At 47.5% G+C, this 16,904-nt stretch overlaps 1 protein-coding gene across 2 annotated transcripts; it reads left to right on the plus strand.

The window, feature by feature from the left end:
- Positions 1 to 450: 450 nt before the first annotated feature.
- On the plus strand, positions 451 to 12,808 carry Spatc1l (spermatogenesis and centriole associated 1 like). Of its 2 annotated transcripts, XM_057752026.1 has the most exons (4): positions 451 to 652; positions 3,177 to 3,524; positions 12,074 to 12,225; positions 12,482 to 12,808. In XM_057752026.1, exons 1-4 carry the CDS (start codon positions 451 to 453, stop codon positions 12,806 to 12,808), a joined length of 1,029 nt encoding a protein of 342 aa, XP_057608009.1. The 2 variants fall into 2 exon arrangements, with proteins under 2 accessions (XP_057608009.1, XP_057608010.1); XM_057752027.1 differs by lacking the exon at positions 12,482 to 12,808 and having other exon boundaries at positions 3,177 to 3,460; positions 12,074 to 12,175.
- The last annotated feature ends 4,096 nt before the right edge of the window (positions 12,809 to 16,904 follow it).

Below are 16,904 nucleotides of genomic sequence, written 5' to 3' on the forward strand. Positions count from 1 at the left end.
CCTTCCCATGGCCTCTTCTGGCTGCTTCTGGAAGGTGCTGTCGAGGTCTAGCCTTGGGGGTCTTGGTACATGCATGCCATCCTCCCTGTCTAGGCTGTCTTTTGGGAGGTCCTTCTCTTGCCTTCACATTCCATAGACCCTGTCTGTGTTATTGACACACTCAATCCTTCTGTGGTTTGAAGTGCTTGCCTACATCCTCCGTGTATGCATCTGGTTCCTGAGTGTATCACCATGCCCAGGTTGGTATTGTCTGGGGAGGTGACTGAAGACCAGAGGAAGAAGGGCGCTGGCCTTGTGGCGCTGTCTCTTTAAGGGTAGCGACATCACAAGGCTGTGGAAGGCCAGGCAACGTGGAACTCCGTGGTCTTCGGTTGTTTCTGTGGGGTCTGCGGACTCTGTATTTCCATCTCCATGGGGCCACAGGCCCACATGTGAACAATCTAGGACGCTATGGCAGAGGGCAGCGAGCTGATGAACAGGCTCATGAGTGAGAACGCAGACCTGAAGAAGCAGGTGCGCCTCCTGAAGGAGAACCAGATGCTGAAGCGACTTCTCAGTGAGAGCTGCCAAGAGAGCTGTAGCCGAGGGGGCCGGGACCTGCTCTTTCCCAAGGCCCCTACCTACCCTGAGGCCTGTTCTCCCGGGAATGGAGGTGAGATGCAGGCCTGCTCATGGGGCACCTTCCAACCTCTCTGGTCAAGTAGCCTGTTGTGTGGAATGTCCCAGGGAAAGCCCTTTTCTCAGGGACTCAGTCTACGCCTGAATGGCGGAGCGGGCATGTCAGCTGGTAGATATGCCCATTGGTCATGTCTTCTCAAGGCACTGTAACCTGGATTAAAACAGGCAGGGTGTGAATGCGTGGCTCCAGGCCTGCTGAAGTCATTTCCGTTTCATTGGGCTTAGCTGGGTGTTTTTATCCTGCTTTGTGTGTTTCTTTCTCTGCTTTGTGGCAACTGGTGCCATATTCTTGTCTTGCCGCGAGACAGGTGTGCCCGTTGGTCGAGCTGAGTGTGCCTCATCCATTCATTTGCCATGGGTTTAAAGAATCCCTTGATTGAACCTGGCTCCAGGAGGGGGGTGCAGCTCCTGTCCCAGAGGGAGACTCTGCTGTCAACTCTTGGGTGTGAGTGGGTGGCAAAGATTGGCAACCATCTGTTCATGAAATAATATCAACTTAAACCTGTGCCTTTTTTTTTTTTTAACAGATAGGAGGGGAAAAGCATGTGTGGGGCTGGTGATCAGTTTCTGCAAAACATAGTTGGTTGTGTTTTAAAAGGTTTGGTAAAAAAAAAATTCTCTTTTCATACATAGTAGTTGGATTTGGAGTGTGTTTGGCAGATGCAACCTGGGACTTTGGTCGGAGTGGTGGGCAGTGGACAGAGGACCCCCATCACTGATGCCTGAGAACTGTAATGATCCAGTAGGTTGGACTTCCTTAAGTGATCGCTATTCATACCACTTAGCCAGAGTGGGAGGCTAGAGATACGTTCCAACCCCCCAAGTCCTTAGGGAAACAAACAGCCTGGTGGCAAACTTTGGAGTTGGCTAGGCTGTAGCCCACTCGTGCGGGGTGTCTTGGAGGTGTCTGTCGAAAGGGAGACTTGGAGGACCTGTGTTTGGTGTAGTGACTTCTTAGGGTCCACTTGTATGTCTGCCTCTGTCCTCTGAGCCCAGCCAGCACTGGAAAGGCATTTTGGAGCACACTGGGGTCCGGTAGGCACAAAGCCGACAGGGTTAGAGGAGCCCTTCACCACATCTCCAACACTGAGTCCCAAGCGGAGCCTTGAAGAGGGAGCTTGGCTAGACAGGGGACTTGCGTGGGAGCTGGAGTTGGCATGGAGACGGGGTTGCTGAGAAACAGAACGTTTGTTGGCGGGACTGTGCTCATGCAACTGGGTCGCGTGTGACGTCCTGCAGCGAATGTGTGAAATTTGTGGTGGCCGTGGACGTACTTCCCACATGTGAAATGCAGTTTCCGGAACTATTTGTTGAAGAGACCCTTTTCTCAGAATTTTGAATTTTGGTTTTTGCCCCACTTTGTTTTTCTGCTTTTTAAATTTTTTTTTTTGTTGTTGTTGTTGTTTTGAGACAGTGTTTCCCTGTAGTTTTTGAGCCTGTCCTGGAACTTGCTCTGTAACCAGGCTGGCCTCGAACTCACAGAGATCCGCCTGCCTCTGCCTCCAGAGTGCCGGGATTAAAGGTGTGCGCCACTACCGTGCAGCACGGTTTTCTGCTTCTTACAGAGCCATTTTACATCCATTTCCAAGAGAAGCTCCCCGCCAACATTTCTAGTGGGGTCCAACTGTCCATAAGGCTCTTTGGTGCTTTGTGAAGTGTCTGGGTAGGGCTGTGAGGCCTTTAAGGACCGAGGGGTCTCCCAGGGCAGACAGGAGGTGCAGTATCTTGCTGGCAAATAGTTGTGTTAGCTTCTTAGAAAACACTTTTGGGACAGAGCAGTTGGTTCCTGCATGTGTACATTTTAAGACAGAACTTTTGATAGGCTCTTAAAAACACTTTCTCAGTACGCTTGCTTTCATGCTAAGAGAACAAGCTCTGGTTAGATGAGAACTTTCCAAGTCAAAGAGCGGACTGAAGAGGCGTGTGGGAAACAAGGGCAGTCCGATTGCAGGCACCTGCGCTCAGGCGTGGCTGCAGAAGGGCTCGCGGAGAGCAAGGGGGCACATCCCGAGAGGCCGGCCACAGCTTTGCCCTTTGTTTTTTTCAAGCACTGAGCTTTGAACTCAGAGCCTAGCCCAGCTAAACAAGTCCCCTACCACTGAGCCACCACCCCTAACCACAGCTTCGCTTTTAGACTGGAAAGGGGTGAAAAGTCATTGGGCGAGCGGCATGGGCCAGGAAGCAGAGGAACCAGGTGGTTCACAAGTGGCTGGGTATGGCTAAATTTTACGTTGCAGGAAAACTTGCAGGATGAAACCATTTGTGGTGGATTTAAAAACCACGCAGGCGTCACTCCCGTGGATTTGGTTGTGAGCACAGCAAGGCCCGCGTGCTTGCTGTTGAGTTAATGGGACGGGGCTCCCTCCATCTCAGGGTGAAGTGCTAAGAAGGCGCCAGAGCTCTGGGTCGGGAGCAAGAGTTTCCATCCGCATCTCTGTGCTTCCAGCATGCCTGAGTACCTCCGGTCTGACTTACCGCCCCTTTCTTCTCCTCCTCAGGTCCAGATTTTGGAAGGTTTGCCAGTGTCCCTGACACACCCTCTCAGCTACAGACGTCTTCCCTGGAGGACCTACTGTGCTCACACGCCCCACTCTCCAGTGAGGACGACGCCTCCCCGGGCTGTGCCACCTCCTCTCAGGTGCCTTTCAAGGCCTTCCTCAGCCCTCCAGAACTGCACTCACGCATTGCCGACAGGAAGCTCTCGCCACTCCTGAGCCCCTTGCAGGATTCCCTGGCTGACAAAACCCTGCTAGAGCCCAGGGAAATCGCGCGGCCTAAGAAGGTGTGCTTCTCGGAGAGTAACCTGCCCACTGGGGATAGGAGCAGGCGGACCTATTACCTCAATGGTATGGTACACACAGGTGGCCCTGGGTGGGGAAAACCATGTTCAGGAGACTTGGTTGAGGCTAGCTTCCCCAGTAGTGATGAGCAGGGAGGAAAACCAGGGAGGGCCAGGGACAAGGCTTATGTCTGCCTGTCCTGGCCTCTTGGGAAAAAATGGAGTTGCTTGTCCTTATATTTAGCTGCAAAATCTGTGTATGCGATTCTGGATATAAGTCCTTTTGGGGGATTGCCTCCCAGCCTGTGTGTTCTCCACTGTTTACTGGTTCGTTCGGGGAAGGAGGAAACCATTGATCATAGTCAAGTCAACTTCCTGATAGTTTTCTTTTGCAGTTCGTACTTACTGTGTTCAATTTCAGAAGTCCTTGTTAAACACGAGGTTATAGATTATCTTTTAGAAGTTTTATAGCTTTAGGTTGTGGGTTTAGATTTCTTACGAGTTACAAGCTTTTTGTTTATTTGTTTGTTTTGTTTTTTGGTCTGTGGTATGTGGTTTGCATGTAGAAGCTACTTCCCAACACCAATTCCTTGAAAAGATGGTTCTTCCCCATGGAACTACCACTTTTGACTGCACCTTGTCAAAAACTGACCCTCTTCCTGCATGTGAGTCTATTTTTGGACTCGTATGTGGTTCAACGCATCCGTCTGTGTAGATCCACTTGCATTGGTGGCTTTATGTAAAATCACAAATCAGGTCGTCCTGGGTGTTCCAGCACCTTCATGCTTCTGCACCCTCTTTAGAATCAGATTGGCTATTTTTACAAAAGAAAGTCTGATGCAGTCTTGGCTGGAAGGGTCTTGAATTGCTAGACCAATTAATTTTTAGACAAACAGCAGCTTTGAGAAATTGACATATTTTAGTTTTTATTTAATAATTTTTGAACATGATTGTATGATTTTCCCTTCTCTTTTCTCTCTCCAACCTCTGCTATGTACCCCTTCTCTCAAATTCATGATGGCTCCTTTTTCTTTAGTTGTTGATACATGTGTGTGTGTTCCTAAATATATAAATAAACATAACCTGCTCATTCTGTATAATTTTACTTCTATCTATACCAAGAGTTGGCCACTTGAATTTTTAAATGCACACTGTATGTTTATATTAATTGAGGTGTGTAAATGTTGTTTACTTATTCATTTGTTTGCTTTTGATACAGAGTCTTTCTAAGCATCTTCAACTGTCCTGGAACTCACGATATAGACTAGGCTGACCTTGAACTCACAGAGATCCGCCTGTCTCTGCATCCCAAGTGCTGGTATTAAAGGTGTGCAGCATCATGTACTGGCCGTAAAATGTTATTAACAACATTTTACATCTCTTATACATGCAAATACCTCTATATATTCCTATAGATGGTTACTATATACCTGTATATTGACCTCTGTGATAGTTAATTTATGTGTCATGTAGCAGCCTCTTGGGCTAGGGCACCTAGTCATTTAGCCATCCATTATCCTGGGTATGCTAGTAAAGATTTTTTATGAAATTAATATTGAAATTGGTAGACTAGAAAAAGAAAATCTCCATCCTCACTGTGGGTAGTCTTTGATTTAGTTGAAGGCCTTGAAGAGATCCCCTGAGAATTCTGCTTTCAGATCTGGACCTTAAATATCAGTTCTTTTGGGGCTCTATGACAGTAGCCTTTGGGTAGGAATTTTATCTACATCATCAGGTCTCCTGACTTTCCATTTGCCAACTGCAGCTCTCAAGATCTGTGGGGTTTCATAATCCTGTGAATTCCTTATAATGAATCCCTCTGCATACACACGTGCATACGCACACACACATGCACATACATACACACACACATACTCCCAGTGGTTCTATTTCTCTGGAGAACACTGATAAATACAATTTGTGTCCTAAATACTTACCAAACTAGTAACTGTTTTGATAGATTCCTTCTGTGTTGTTTGTTGTTGCTGTTTGCAATACAGGGACTGAACCCAGGTTCCCCAGCATGCTAGGCAAGCACCCTATTTACTCCTGAACTATATATCTTGCCCAATTATGTTACTTGCTAAGGAAGACAAGCTCATTGTTTTATTTATTTTTTTAAAAATATTTATTTATTATGTATACAATATTCTGTCTGTGTGTATGCCTGAAGGCCAGAAGAGGGCGCCAGACCTCTTTACAGATGGTTGTGAACCACCATGTGGTTGCTGGGAATTGAACTCAGGACCTTTGGAAGAGCAGGCAATGCTCTTAACCACTGAGCCATCTCTCCAGCCCCCTCACTGTTTTATTTCTAACTCTGCCTTTAATTTCTTTTTTTTTTTTTATTCTATTACACTGGCTAGGTCTGTAAACCAGTGTGGCGTGGGAATGAAGACAATGCCATCTTTGTCTTTTTCTTGTTAGGTAACTTTCATGTGTTACCTATGAAGTTTGACACCAGTTAAGGTTCTTGTAGATGCCTCTTATTAGGCTAAAGAAATTCCCTTTGGTTTCTAGTTTGTTGATTTATCACAAACACATGGTAGAATTTTGTTAAATACTTTTTTTTAGCATTTATTGAGATGAATATTTTTGTGATTTGTTAAGATATTTTAACTTTTCCTCTCTGTGAGGGAACACTGGAAGCAAGCTACTTATGAAGAGAGCTTTGTTTTGGCTCATGGCTTGGGAGACTCAAGTCGAAGATCAAGGTGCCCCCTGTATTTGTGCTTCTGGTGAGGGAGGCATAGGTGAGAAGTGGAGAGAAAGGACAGGGGGCTCAAGTCCCACAGTGCTGTGTGAGGGCACACTCTCAGTGAGCTAAGGACAGTGGGCTCGAGTCCCACAGTGCCGTGTGAGGGCACACACTCAGTACGCTAAGGACCTACCACCAGGCTTCACTCCTTTAAAGGCGCATAGTACCCACCCTCAAGCCAAAACTTGGCATATGAACCTTTGGAGATCCCATTCATACCATTGCTTATGGTAAATTATACTGACTAATTTTTTAATGTTAAACTAACCTTTCATTCATGAGATAAACCTTATTTGATGTTGATATATTTTGCTATTTCACCTTGTCGAATTCTGCTTCCTAAATTTTTTTAAGATTGTGTGCTATTCATGTGAGATACCATTCTTCAATTTTCTTGTAATACAATTTTCTGATTTTGGTATAAATTGTTGGCCCCAAAGAATGTGATAGACAGTGTTACTGTCTTCTTATTTAGTTGGAAGAATTTATGTCTTGTTTGTCTTCTTTCTTTCTTTATTCTCCCCCTGCCTTGCTTTTTTCAAGACAGGGTTTCTCTGTGTAGCCCTAGCTGTCTTGGAACTTGCTCTGGCCTCGAACTCAGAGATCCACCTGCCTCTGCCTCTTGAGTACTGGGATTAAAGCATTTACACCCACTGCCCAGTTTTTATTTATTTCTTACATGTTTGTCAGAATTCACCACTGAAACCACCTTGACCTTGAAATTTCTTTTTTTATTGATTTTATTGAGCTATACATTTTTCTCTGCTCCCCTCCCTGCCTCTCCCCTCCCCTTTAACCCTCTACCATGATCCCTATGCTCCCAATTTACTCAGAAGATCTTAATCTTATCTTTTTCTATTTCCCATGTAGATTAGATCCTTAGGGTCCTCATTGTTGTCTAGGTTCTCTGGGATTGTGATTCGTAGGCTGGTTTTCTTTGTTTTATGCTTAAAAACCACTTATGAGTGAGTACATATGATAATTGTCTTTCTGGGTTTGGGTTACCTCACTCAATATGTTTTCTAGCTCCATCCCTTTTCCTGCAAAATTCAAGATGTCATTATTTTTTTTCTGCTGTGTAGTACTCCATTGTGTAAATGTACCACATTTTCCTTATCCATTCTTCAGTCGAGGGGCATTTAGGTTGTTTCTAAGTTCTGGCTATGACAAACAATGCTGCTATGAACATAGTTGAGCACATGCCTTTGTGGCACGATTGAGCATCCTTTGGTTACATACCCAAGAGTGGTATTCCTGGGTCTTGAGGAAGGTTGTTTCCTAATTTTCTGAAAAATCGCCATACTGATATCCAAAGGGGCTGTACCAGCTTGCATTCCTACCAGCAATGCAGGAGTGTTCCCTTTATCCCCACAATCTCTCCAGCATAAGTTGTCATCAGTGTTTTTGATCTTGGCCATTCTTTCAGGTGTAAGATGGAATCTCAGAGTTGTTTTGATTTGCATTTCTCTGATGACTAAGGATGTTGAGCATTTCCTTTAGTGTCTTTCAGCCATTTTATATTCCTCTGTTGAGAGTTCTCTGTTTAGGTCTGTACTCCATTGTTTTATTGAATTATTTATTCTTTTAATGACCAATTTCTTGATGTGGGGTTAGTGAAGATCTTTTCCCATTCTGTAGGCTGTAATTTTGTCTTGTTGACCATGTCCTTTGCTTTACAGAAGCTTTTCAGTTTCAGGAGGTCCCATTTATTAATTGTTTCTCTCAGTGTCTGTGCTACTGGGGTTATATTTAGGAAGTGGTCTCCTGTGCCAATGCATTGAAATTTATTTCTAGTGATTTTTTTTTAAAAAAAAGACCAAAAAAATCAAAATCAACTCAAAGTCTATGAAAATGCCTAAGAGAGCTAAGAATTCTAAAACCCACAAAACTTAGACACAGAGTTCAGTCTTCATTACCTTAGATTTGACAATGGATTTTTAGGTATGACACCAAAAGCTTATGCAACCATGAAAAATAGATAAACTGAACTCTTTTTTTTTCTGAGTCAAAACCTCTTATGCTTTAATAAGGGACATCAAAAAAATGAAAAGTCACTATAGAAAATCTTTGTAAATCATGTATTGGTATGGAAATAGTTCCAGAATATTTAAGAACTCTTGCAGGATGTGATGACTTACTTTTGTAATCCCAGGTCATAGGGAGCTGTGGCAGGAGGATTGCCTTGAGTTCCAAAGTTACCTGGGCTACATTGTGATTTCTAGACTAGCCTGGGCTGCAGAGTAAGACCCTGTCTGAAAAAAATAACCAACTAAAAGCAAAATGAAAACCTCTTGCATTCAATAGTAAAAAACCAATCCCATTCTAAAAGGACAAGGCTCCAGGTGTGGTGGCACCTTCCTGTACTGTTACCACTTAGAACAGTGGTCTCAACCTTCCTAATGCTGTGACCCTTTAATACAGTTCCTCACGCCATGGTGACCCCTCAACCATACAATTATTTTATTGCTACTTCATAACTGTACTTTTGCTACTGTTAGGAATCATCATCTAACTATCTGATATGCAGGTATCTGATATGTGACCCCATGGAAGGGCCAGTCAACCCCAAAGGGGTCGCAACCCACAGGTTGAGAACCACTGACTTAGGCGCTGGAGACAGAAGAATCTTTAGCTCTAGGACTGGGGCCAATAATTCTTCCAAGAAGATATCTAACTGGCCAATATGCACTTTTAACCATGCTCACAGTGTCAGCCACAAGGAGATTTGTGTTCTGTCCCCATCTGCAGTGACACAGATGGGCAACAGTGGTATAAGATGGTGTGTGTGTGTGTATTTTCTTTGAGCATTGATGGGAATGCAAAGTAGGGCAGCCACCAGGGTCATAAACCTCATGACCCAGGAATCCCATTCCCAGGTGTTTACTCAGAGAACCGGAACATCTGTTCACACAGAAGCTTTCCCACGAGTGTCCACAGCAGTCTCATTCACAATATACCAAGGAGGGCAACAACTCAAACACCTATCAACTGATAAACAGGTCTATAAATGTGGTTTATTTATACGATGGGATAGTCTTCAGCCACCAGAAGGAATAATGAAGCGCTGGTGTATACAAGACTGGACCTTGAAAACAGTATGCCAAGTGGGCGATGTCAGACATGAAAGGCTGCCCACTGTGTAGTTCCACCTATGTGACACGCCCGTCCTAGATAAATCCCTAAGTCAGAGTAGTACTTGCAGGGGCTGGAGGAGGGAAAGTGTTTGTTTGCTTTGGGAGGTCGTGCAAACTTCTGAAAGCGATGGTGGTGATGTGTGGCTCTGTGGAATATTGGCCATTGAATTGGCTGCTTTAAAGAGGTAAGGCTTATAGTATGTGAATTATGTTCTGATAAAGGACTTTTAATCTTTATCAATCAGGTGATCCTAGCTTCTGCTGTACTAGATTCTGAAGTGTATCGTCTGCCTATACTTCATGTACTACTGTACTATGCCTGAGTGTGGCGCCTGCACTATGGGATGGCTCACGCCGAGAAAGAGGCTGGAGATTTAAATACACAAAGACACCCAGCGACACGGGTCATCCTTGAATTCCCCAAGAATGCCCCCTTTATTGTGTTCAGGGGCAGCTTATATAGGGATCCTTAACTGATAGCCACGCCCCAGCCAAACCCACCAGAAACCACTCCCCTGCCATCAGGAACTCCTGAGGGTCTCGTGCTCAGAGCAGCTGCAAACACAGGAAAACAAGTTGCTTTTCTCAGAGCAGCTGCAAGCATAGCAAGTTGTTTACAGGAGATTCGGGGTCTGGGGGTTCACAGCCCCCAACCCTGAGGTTCCCTCAAAGGATTCTCATGTGGACGAGTCAACTCTTCCAAGGTTAAGAAATAAAAACAGGACATGCTGTTGGCCTGGCTGCTTGTTGGTCTGCCATGCTTGGGAGGACATTCCCTGCCAGGAGTGTCACTCTTTGAAAAAGCTCTCTTCTTCCCACTAGACTGAGCCAGAGCACAGTGAAAAGCAAAGTTCACTCTCTTTCCTGGTCTGTGCCCTCGTTGTTTTCATAGCCAGAGCAGGCTGTGGGGAGAGTATAGTTCTCCAGGTACCATGAACCCAGAGTCGTTGACTCCTACTGCTTGAGAGTCTGTGCAGGAGGCCAGGATGTGCGCCCTTGGCCTCTCTGCACTGACTGGCAGTGACGAGCTCCCCAGAGCACACTTGGGAAAAAATAGACTAACTAGCTTTGGGAGAGGCAGGTCTTGCAAGGGGGTACCAGCTGATCCTACTTCCAAGTACCCTGCTATACAGAGCAGTGAATGGCCTGGCCCCTCATCTGCCCTGTCCCCTATTCTGTGAACCTGGGTCAGAGTTCCTGTTTCTCCTGTCTACCCAAGCTTCTCTCTTGTTGTTTCACTTACCAGAGGAACCGGTATTCACGGGTATGCATGATTTTTAGCAGCATTGTCCTGGTCAATGTGTATCCCAGCCCCTGGCTTAGGACCTGACACCTGATGGACAACTGCTTGACCAAGGGCGTTGGCAGAGCTTGCTCTGGGCCTGCCCCTTCATTCCATCATGGCTGTAAGGAGGACAGCAAGTCCTTCAGGGTCTCAGGCTGATGTGGACATACCAATAATGCTCAAGGTCACAAGGCACCAGCAGCAGGGTCCAGGGCCCACTTCTCAGTGTGGTTATCAGCATCTTGTGTATGGATGTTGAGCTACTGTGGTGAGCACAGGTCCTAGGCTTCCTCAGCCATGTGATCGTTATTGTTGCAGTCTTTGGGTTGGACCCATAGGACCTCACCAAACTGACACCCGCTCAGGGCTTGTGTCACAGGTCTGGTCTGGAAGGTGCCTAGGTGTGAGCATGTCGTCCCATCTCTTCTGTCAGGATGGGCGTGTGAAGCTCAGGAGAGATGATTCTAAATGAGAGATGTGGGGTGGGGACCCCCTAGGTCAAGTTACCTGTGCTGCTCTGCTCTGTCATGTAGGAACTGGACAGAGAGGGGACGTAGAGCTGACCCCTTCAGAGTGACTGGTCAATACGCATCCTGTAGATACCGGAGTTTTCTCTCAAAGTCAGAAGAGGTTCATTTCTCAGAGAGCCTAAGGTTTCGGAAGACTGTTGATATATACTACATTGTTTAATAATGGATTTCTATGACACCAGAGGCTGCTGCAGGCAGAGGGGTTATTTGGGGGCTGTTTTTTTGGGGTATGCCAGGGTGAAGAGTGATCCAAGTGTTCCAAGAAGAGAATCCTCTATCTGCCCATTATCCTCTCTACAGACATAGGCAAGATTGGGTTGATACTAAACTTTAGATACCAGCCAGTCTTTGAGGGCGATGTTTGTGGACCTCTAGAATCTCGCCCTTTCCAGAGCTAGGCTGTGATGCTCTACAGTCCTCAGACAAAGCTGAGTTGGTGGGGTGACAGAATAGCATTTGGAAACAACAGGGAGCACCTGGATAGACCCCCGGTGCTATCCTCCCCAGGGACCCCACTGTGTTCAGGTTCACATTGCAATCTCAGGCAGAGAATGGAACCACCTGACCAGGTCTCATCTCAGGAAAACATGCAGAGAACAGAGAGAGAGAGGGAGAGAGGGAGAGAGGGAGAGAGGGAGAGAGGGAGGGAGAGAGGGAGAGAGGGAGAGAGGGAGAGAGGGAGAGAGGGAGAGAGGGAGGGAGAGGGAGAAGGTGAGGGAGAGGGAGAGGAGGGAGAGGAGGAAGAGAGGGGAGAGAGAGGAGAGAGGAGAGAGATTGAGAGAGGAGACAGTCCCCTCTCTGGCTCCAAACATCTTAGCTTTAAAGACTTTTATTTACTCTGGCAGTGGGGGAGGGGTCAAAGGTACCTTGGTACTCTGAAATGGTCAGGATGGTACCTATCTCATCCAGAAATCCAGAGTTTTGCGGGTGCGGAGAAGGATGGCCGCATTGTCGGGGAAATCGCGTTCCAGCTTGACCGGCGTATCCTGGCCTATGTGTTCCCAGGGGTGACGCGCCTCTACGGCTTCACAGTATCCAACATCCCTGAGAAGATCAAACAGGTACACTGTCTTTGTTGGCCCAGGTCAGGGATGGTACTGGGGGTATATCCTGGTGCTGGCGAGTGCTTGAAGACCCTTGACTCTTTGTGCGTCCAAGTGCAAACCCCCTAAGGGCTCATCCTTCTAAAGTGCTGGAAGGGGCCTAGGGCCTCCATCTCCCCTCTAAGCCCGCAAGTCTGCCCTGTCCCGCCTATCTCCACTGGGTCAGACACTTCTCTGACCCGATCCCTTGTCTTTACTACTCTGTGCCCCTCAGACATCTATCAAGTCCCTAGACGGCTCCGTGGATGAGAAGAAGCTGCGAGAGTTGACGCATCGCTATCTGACCCTGACAGCGCGGCTGGAGAAGCTGGGCTACAGCCGCGAAGTGCACCCCGTGTTCAGCGAGTTTCTCATCAATACCTACGGCATTTTGAAGCAGCGTCCGGACTTGCGGGCCAACCCACTGCACAGTAGCCCCGCTGCGCTGCGCAAGCTTGTCATTGATATTGTGCCCCCCAAGTTCTTGGGTGACTCCCTGCTACTGCTGAACTGTCTGTGTGAGCTCTCCAAGGAGGACAGCAAGCCACTCTTCGCCTGGTGAGCCACTCGTCTCACCCTTCCTGCAATAAACGTGTTTATTCCAAACCCGGGGGCCACCTGCGTCCTCCCGCATGGAAAGCTGTCTGCTCAGCTACAGTGGGGAGAGGCCTCCTCCACGTCTGCGCTTGCCCCGGGCAGCCAGCAGGTCGGGCTGCTCACAGTTGTGGGGCACCTGTTGCTTTATTAAAAGCTTATTTATTTGTTTGCCTTACCTCTGGCTCTTTGAGGGCGTGGTGAGGTGTTTTGGTCTCTGCTGGCCTGCAAGAGCCGTGGATTGGTGTTTATGAGCAGAACCTGGGGCTGGGCTGATGCTGGGACCCTTGATTCCAGGACTGTGGCCACCTGCCTTCCCTCAGAGGTAGCGGAGCATCCTCGGAGGCCTCGGTCTCACTCTTGAGAGGACCAGCAAGTCCTCTTGCACTTTGGGTTTCCCCAGAAGCAGAGCTGGAGGCAAAATAGTTGTGGAACCTTCAGAGCCTAGCAGAACAGATGTCTCTGCAATCAAAGTTAGGGACTTTGGTCTATGACAACAGTGTGCGTCAAGTCTGCTTGGCCTGTGTGACTGAGCATGTACTGTGTCCAGGATACGCTCTGTGGAGCAGGAACATAGGGAAGGGACCACTAAGAGCTGCCGGGGCCTAGATCTTGGTTCCCAGGAGCCTACAATGCTCTTGGACATTGGCCAGAGTGGCAAGGCTGCTGCGACTCCCGTCAATTCCCACCCTACAGGGGCGCATGTACACTGCCCTAACGTCAACCCTACAGCAAACAGATGGACGTCTCAGTGAATCAGTGGGGTTGGAGCTAGGCATCCAAAGACCTGGAGTGCTGTGACTCTGGGCAGGTGTAAGAGCAAAAGTGGCTCAGGCAACGCAGGTAGCCACCCCAAGCCGCTCTCTGTGCTAGCCTCTGAGTTTTGAGGGTAGGGCTTCTGTCTTGCTCACTAAATTGTCAGAGCCAGAATACTGAGTGACACTCTAAAGGGACCCCACTCTGCTTGGTGTATGTGTTCAGTTCTGAGATGCCTATCGGTGGAAGGGAGTGCTGGGTCTTGGTGAAGGAAGAGGCAAAACCTGATACCAGTGCGGGAGGGCCTAGCCAACCTGGCATTGCTTCAGCCCTTGAGAGGCTCTGGCTCAGTGTCATTGGCATCACCCTAGCCCTTTGGAGTCACCTTTAGGGTGATTAAAGCAAGGCAATGAGCATGACCACATCCAGAAAGACGGCACAAGGAGCTGTCAGACCACAGGCCTGTAGCTATGTCTGTTGTCCTAGCCAGATAGGCCACAGCCACTTCCCCTTGGAGTCAGCAACTGGATGCTTCCTGCAAACCCGAGGTAAGAAATAAGGGTGAGTATACCTGGATTTGTTTAATTAGATACAACAGGCTGGCAGACGTGGCATGAGAGTTGAGTGGGCTGCTCACAATTCCAGCAGGAAGTGTATCCGGCTTCTGTGTAGGGCTCTGTAAGGGATAGCCAGGATGCTTCAAAGGAACAAGGGCCTGTGGCGGCTTCTTTGAGAAGGAGCTGGTGAGGTAGGGTAGGTGAGTATGAACAGGTATGGAGGTAGAGAGTTCAACTTCCATAGGCTAGGATACAGGATGGTGTCTCTACTGACCAAGTGTCTTGCCCTGTGTGGTTTGGAGGTCAGGGACCCTTGGATTGGGGAGAGTTAAATGAGGAAGGGGCTTTGAGGTGGTCATTTTGCACAACGAAGGCTCGTTTATATACCAGGCGGTAACTAGCTCACAGTGGAAAGATTGGTTTTTCCAAATAGTAAGGCACCCCGGATGTCACAGTTTTCTAAACCATTAAAAAGAGGACAGGTGCAAGTGCTCAAAGGTAACCCTGGGGAGTAGGGGACCAAGTGACGTGGCGGACTCTGGGCTTCAGGCTCGGAAGAACCGGGCCCTTGGACTTGACCGTGAGTCTCTGCGTTGGTTTTCCCTCGCTGCACCTGAGAAAGTCAACTTCAGAAGGAAAGATATCTTTAGCTCACATTCCAGAGGTTTCAGGCCATGTTTGTCTGACTCCACTATATTTGTACCTATGATGGAGCAAAATATCAGGGTAGGGGGTACACGGTGAGACAGAGCTGCTCATGTCAGTGTCCAGGAAGCAGAGAGAACATGGATATGGGACAAGTTATACCCTCTTCAGGGACAAACTCCCAGGATCTACCTCTTCCCGCCAGGCCTCCACCTCCTACAGCTTCTACCAGCTCCCAATAATCCATCCAATACAAACTCATCCATGACTTAATCCATCTAAGAGACCAGAGACCTCATTATCCAATCATGCTCCCAAAGCCCTTTCTCCTAACGTCACTGTCATCAGGACCAGGCTTTCAATGATGAGCTTTTGGGGGACATTCCAAACCCAGACTCAGAGGACCATGGTGTTCCCAAGCTCTCGAGGTCAGCTCTGAGTGGTTCCAGGCTGCTATGTGTCCACTTGACTATCCTCGGCTTACATGGTGGGCCCAGGCTTGGGAGGGTGCTAAGAGATCAGGGCTCAGCACCTCAGCAGAAGCCCTCCCCAAATGCAGTAACTGGTGCATTGTTTAGAAGGCTTGAGGATGTTCCTGCATGAAAGGAGATGCGGCAGTGGCGAAGGTGTGTGTGTGTGTGGGGGGGGGGGGTTCAGGCAAGCTTTGATAGTGGTATAATTTGGCTGAGTCCCCCGGAGATGGGTACAGATTGTGGCTGGTTTCCTGTGGCCAGCATGGGAGGGGTGGATTCCTGCTCCACCTGCCCAGGGGCAATGCCTGCACGAATGATTCGGGACACTTCTGCATGGGTAATAGATTTCTGGTCTGCATTTGTGTCTGGGCCCAGCATTTCTCTTCTGCTTGTTCCAGCTTTGTGGGACCTTCAACAGGGGAGACTGAGTCTCCAAGACCACATGCATCACATCCTCCAGGCCCATTAATACTGTGAGCTGATGTATCTTGACACTCTGATACCCCCAAAGGCTTTGTGGAGTCTGGGGCATCTTTGTGAAGTATGTGGGTATGTATAACACCTGAGAAGGGTTCTGTCTCTGGGACAGGGGTATTCATTTGTGTCCAGATCCATGGACCCCATATGGAAGGGATACACCAGCCTCTACATAGAATTAATTCATTATGTATACAGTGCTCTACCTGCAGGCCAGAAGAGGGCACCAGATCTCATTACAGATAATTGTGAGCCCCCGTGTGGTTGCTGGGAATTGAACTCAGGACCTTAACCTCAGTGCTCTTAACCTCTGAGCCATCTTTCCAGCCCTCTACATTGAATTAAGAATTGCAAAGAAGGAATCTGGGAGTTGGAACCGTGGACTGGATCTTGCCATTCTCATGCAGCTGGGACTGTAAACTTTAAGAAGTTTTGGCTCCAGAATCAGTAGTGAGGAAAACCTGCCCTGCCCTGGGAACACAATACCAGATAGCAAATCATATGCAACAGCATCACCTGCCACTTTCACACCAGTTACCACATGTACACTTCTACCTAACACCTGCCCCAACAGCCCTTGTACATTCAACAAGTACACGTGTGTGTGTTCAAATATCTACACATATATCAGCACACACACACTCATACCAACATTCACTCATATACAAATACCTGAATATATAGATACACAGCAATACCCACATAGATGCAAGCATTAACGTCTGTACATGAACACTCATCCCATTGCCCACAGGCATGCTTACATATACATTGTGCTGGTTAGTTTTTATTACTGCCTTGATGCAACCTGGGAACCGAGAACCTCAACTGAATGGTTGATTGCCCAGGTCAGACTGGTCTGTGGCCATGTCTGTGGGCAATTGTCTTTTTAATTGTTTTTTAGATTTATTTTATGTGTGGATATTTTGCCTGCATATACATTTGTGGAATATATATGTGCCCAGTGCCCATGGAGGTCAGAAGAGGGTGTCAGATCCCCTGTAAGCTGCCATGTGGGTGCTGGGAATTGAACCTGGGTTCTCAGCAACAACAATACTCTTAACTACTGAACCATTTCTCTAGCTCCAGGAATTGGCTTGGTTTTTGTTTTGTTTTTTTGTTTGTGTTTCTTTGTGTAGCTCTGGTTGTCCTGGAA

This window comes from Chionomys nivalis, chromosome 19 (assembly GCF_950005125.1).
Source record: "Chionomys nivalis chromosome 19, mChiNiv1.1, whole genome shotgun sequence".
Taxonomy (NCBI): Eukaryota; Metazoa; Chordata; class Mammalia; order Rodentia; family Cricetidae; genus Chionomys; species Chionomys nivalis.

What these genes read in the sequence shown, in the direction of transcription:
- Spatc1l (XM_057752026.1), top strand. Translation starts at nt 451, where the DNA reads ATGGCAGAGGGCAGCGAGCTGATGAACAGGCTCATGAGTGAGAACGCA. An exon ending in CTGTTCTCCCGGGAATGGAG is followed by an intron (nt 653 to 3,176) that starts GTGAGATGCAGG and finishes TCTCCTCCTCAG; the next exon opens with GTCCAGATTTTGGAAGGTTT. An exon ending in TCCCTGAGAAGATCAAACAG is followed by an intron (nt 12,226 to 12,481) that starts GTACACTGTCTT and finishes TGTGCCCCTCAG; the next exon opens with ACATCTATCAAGTCCCTAGA.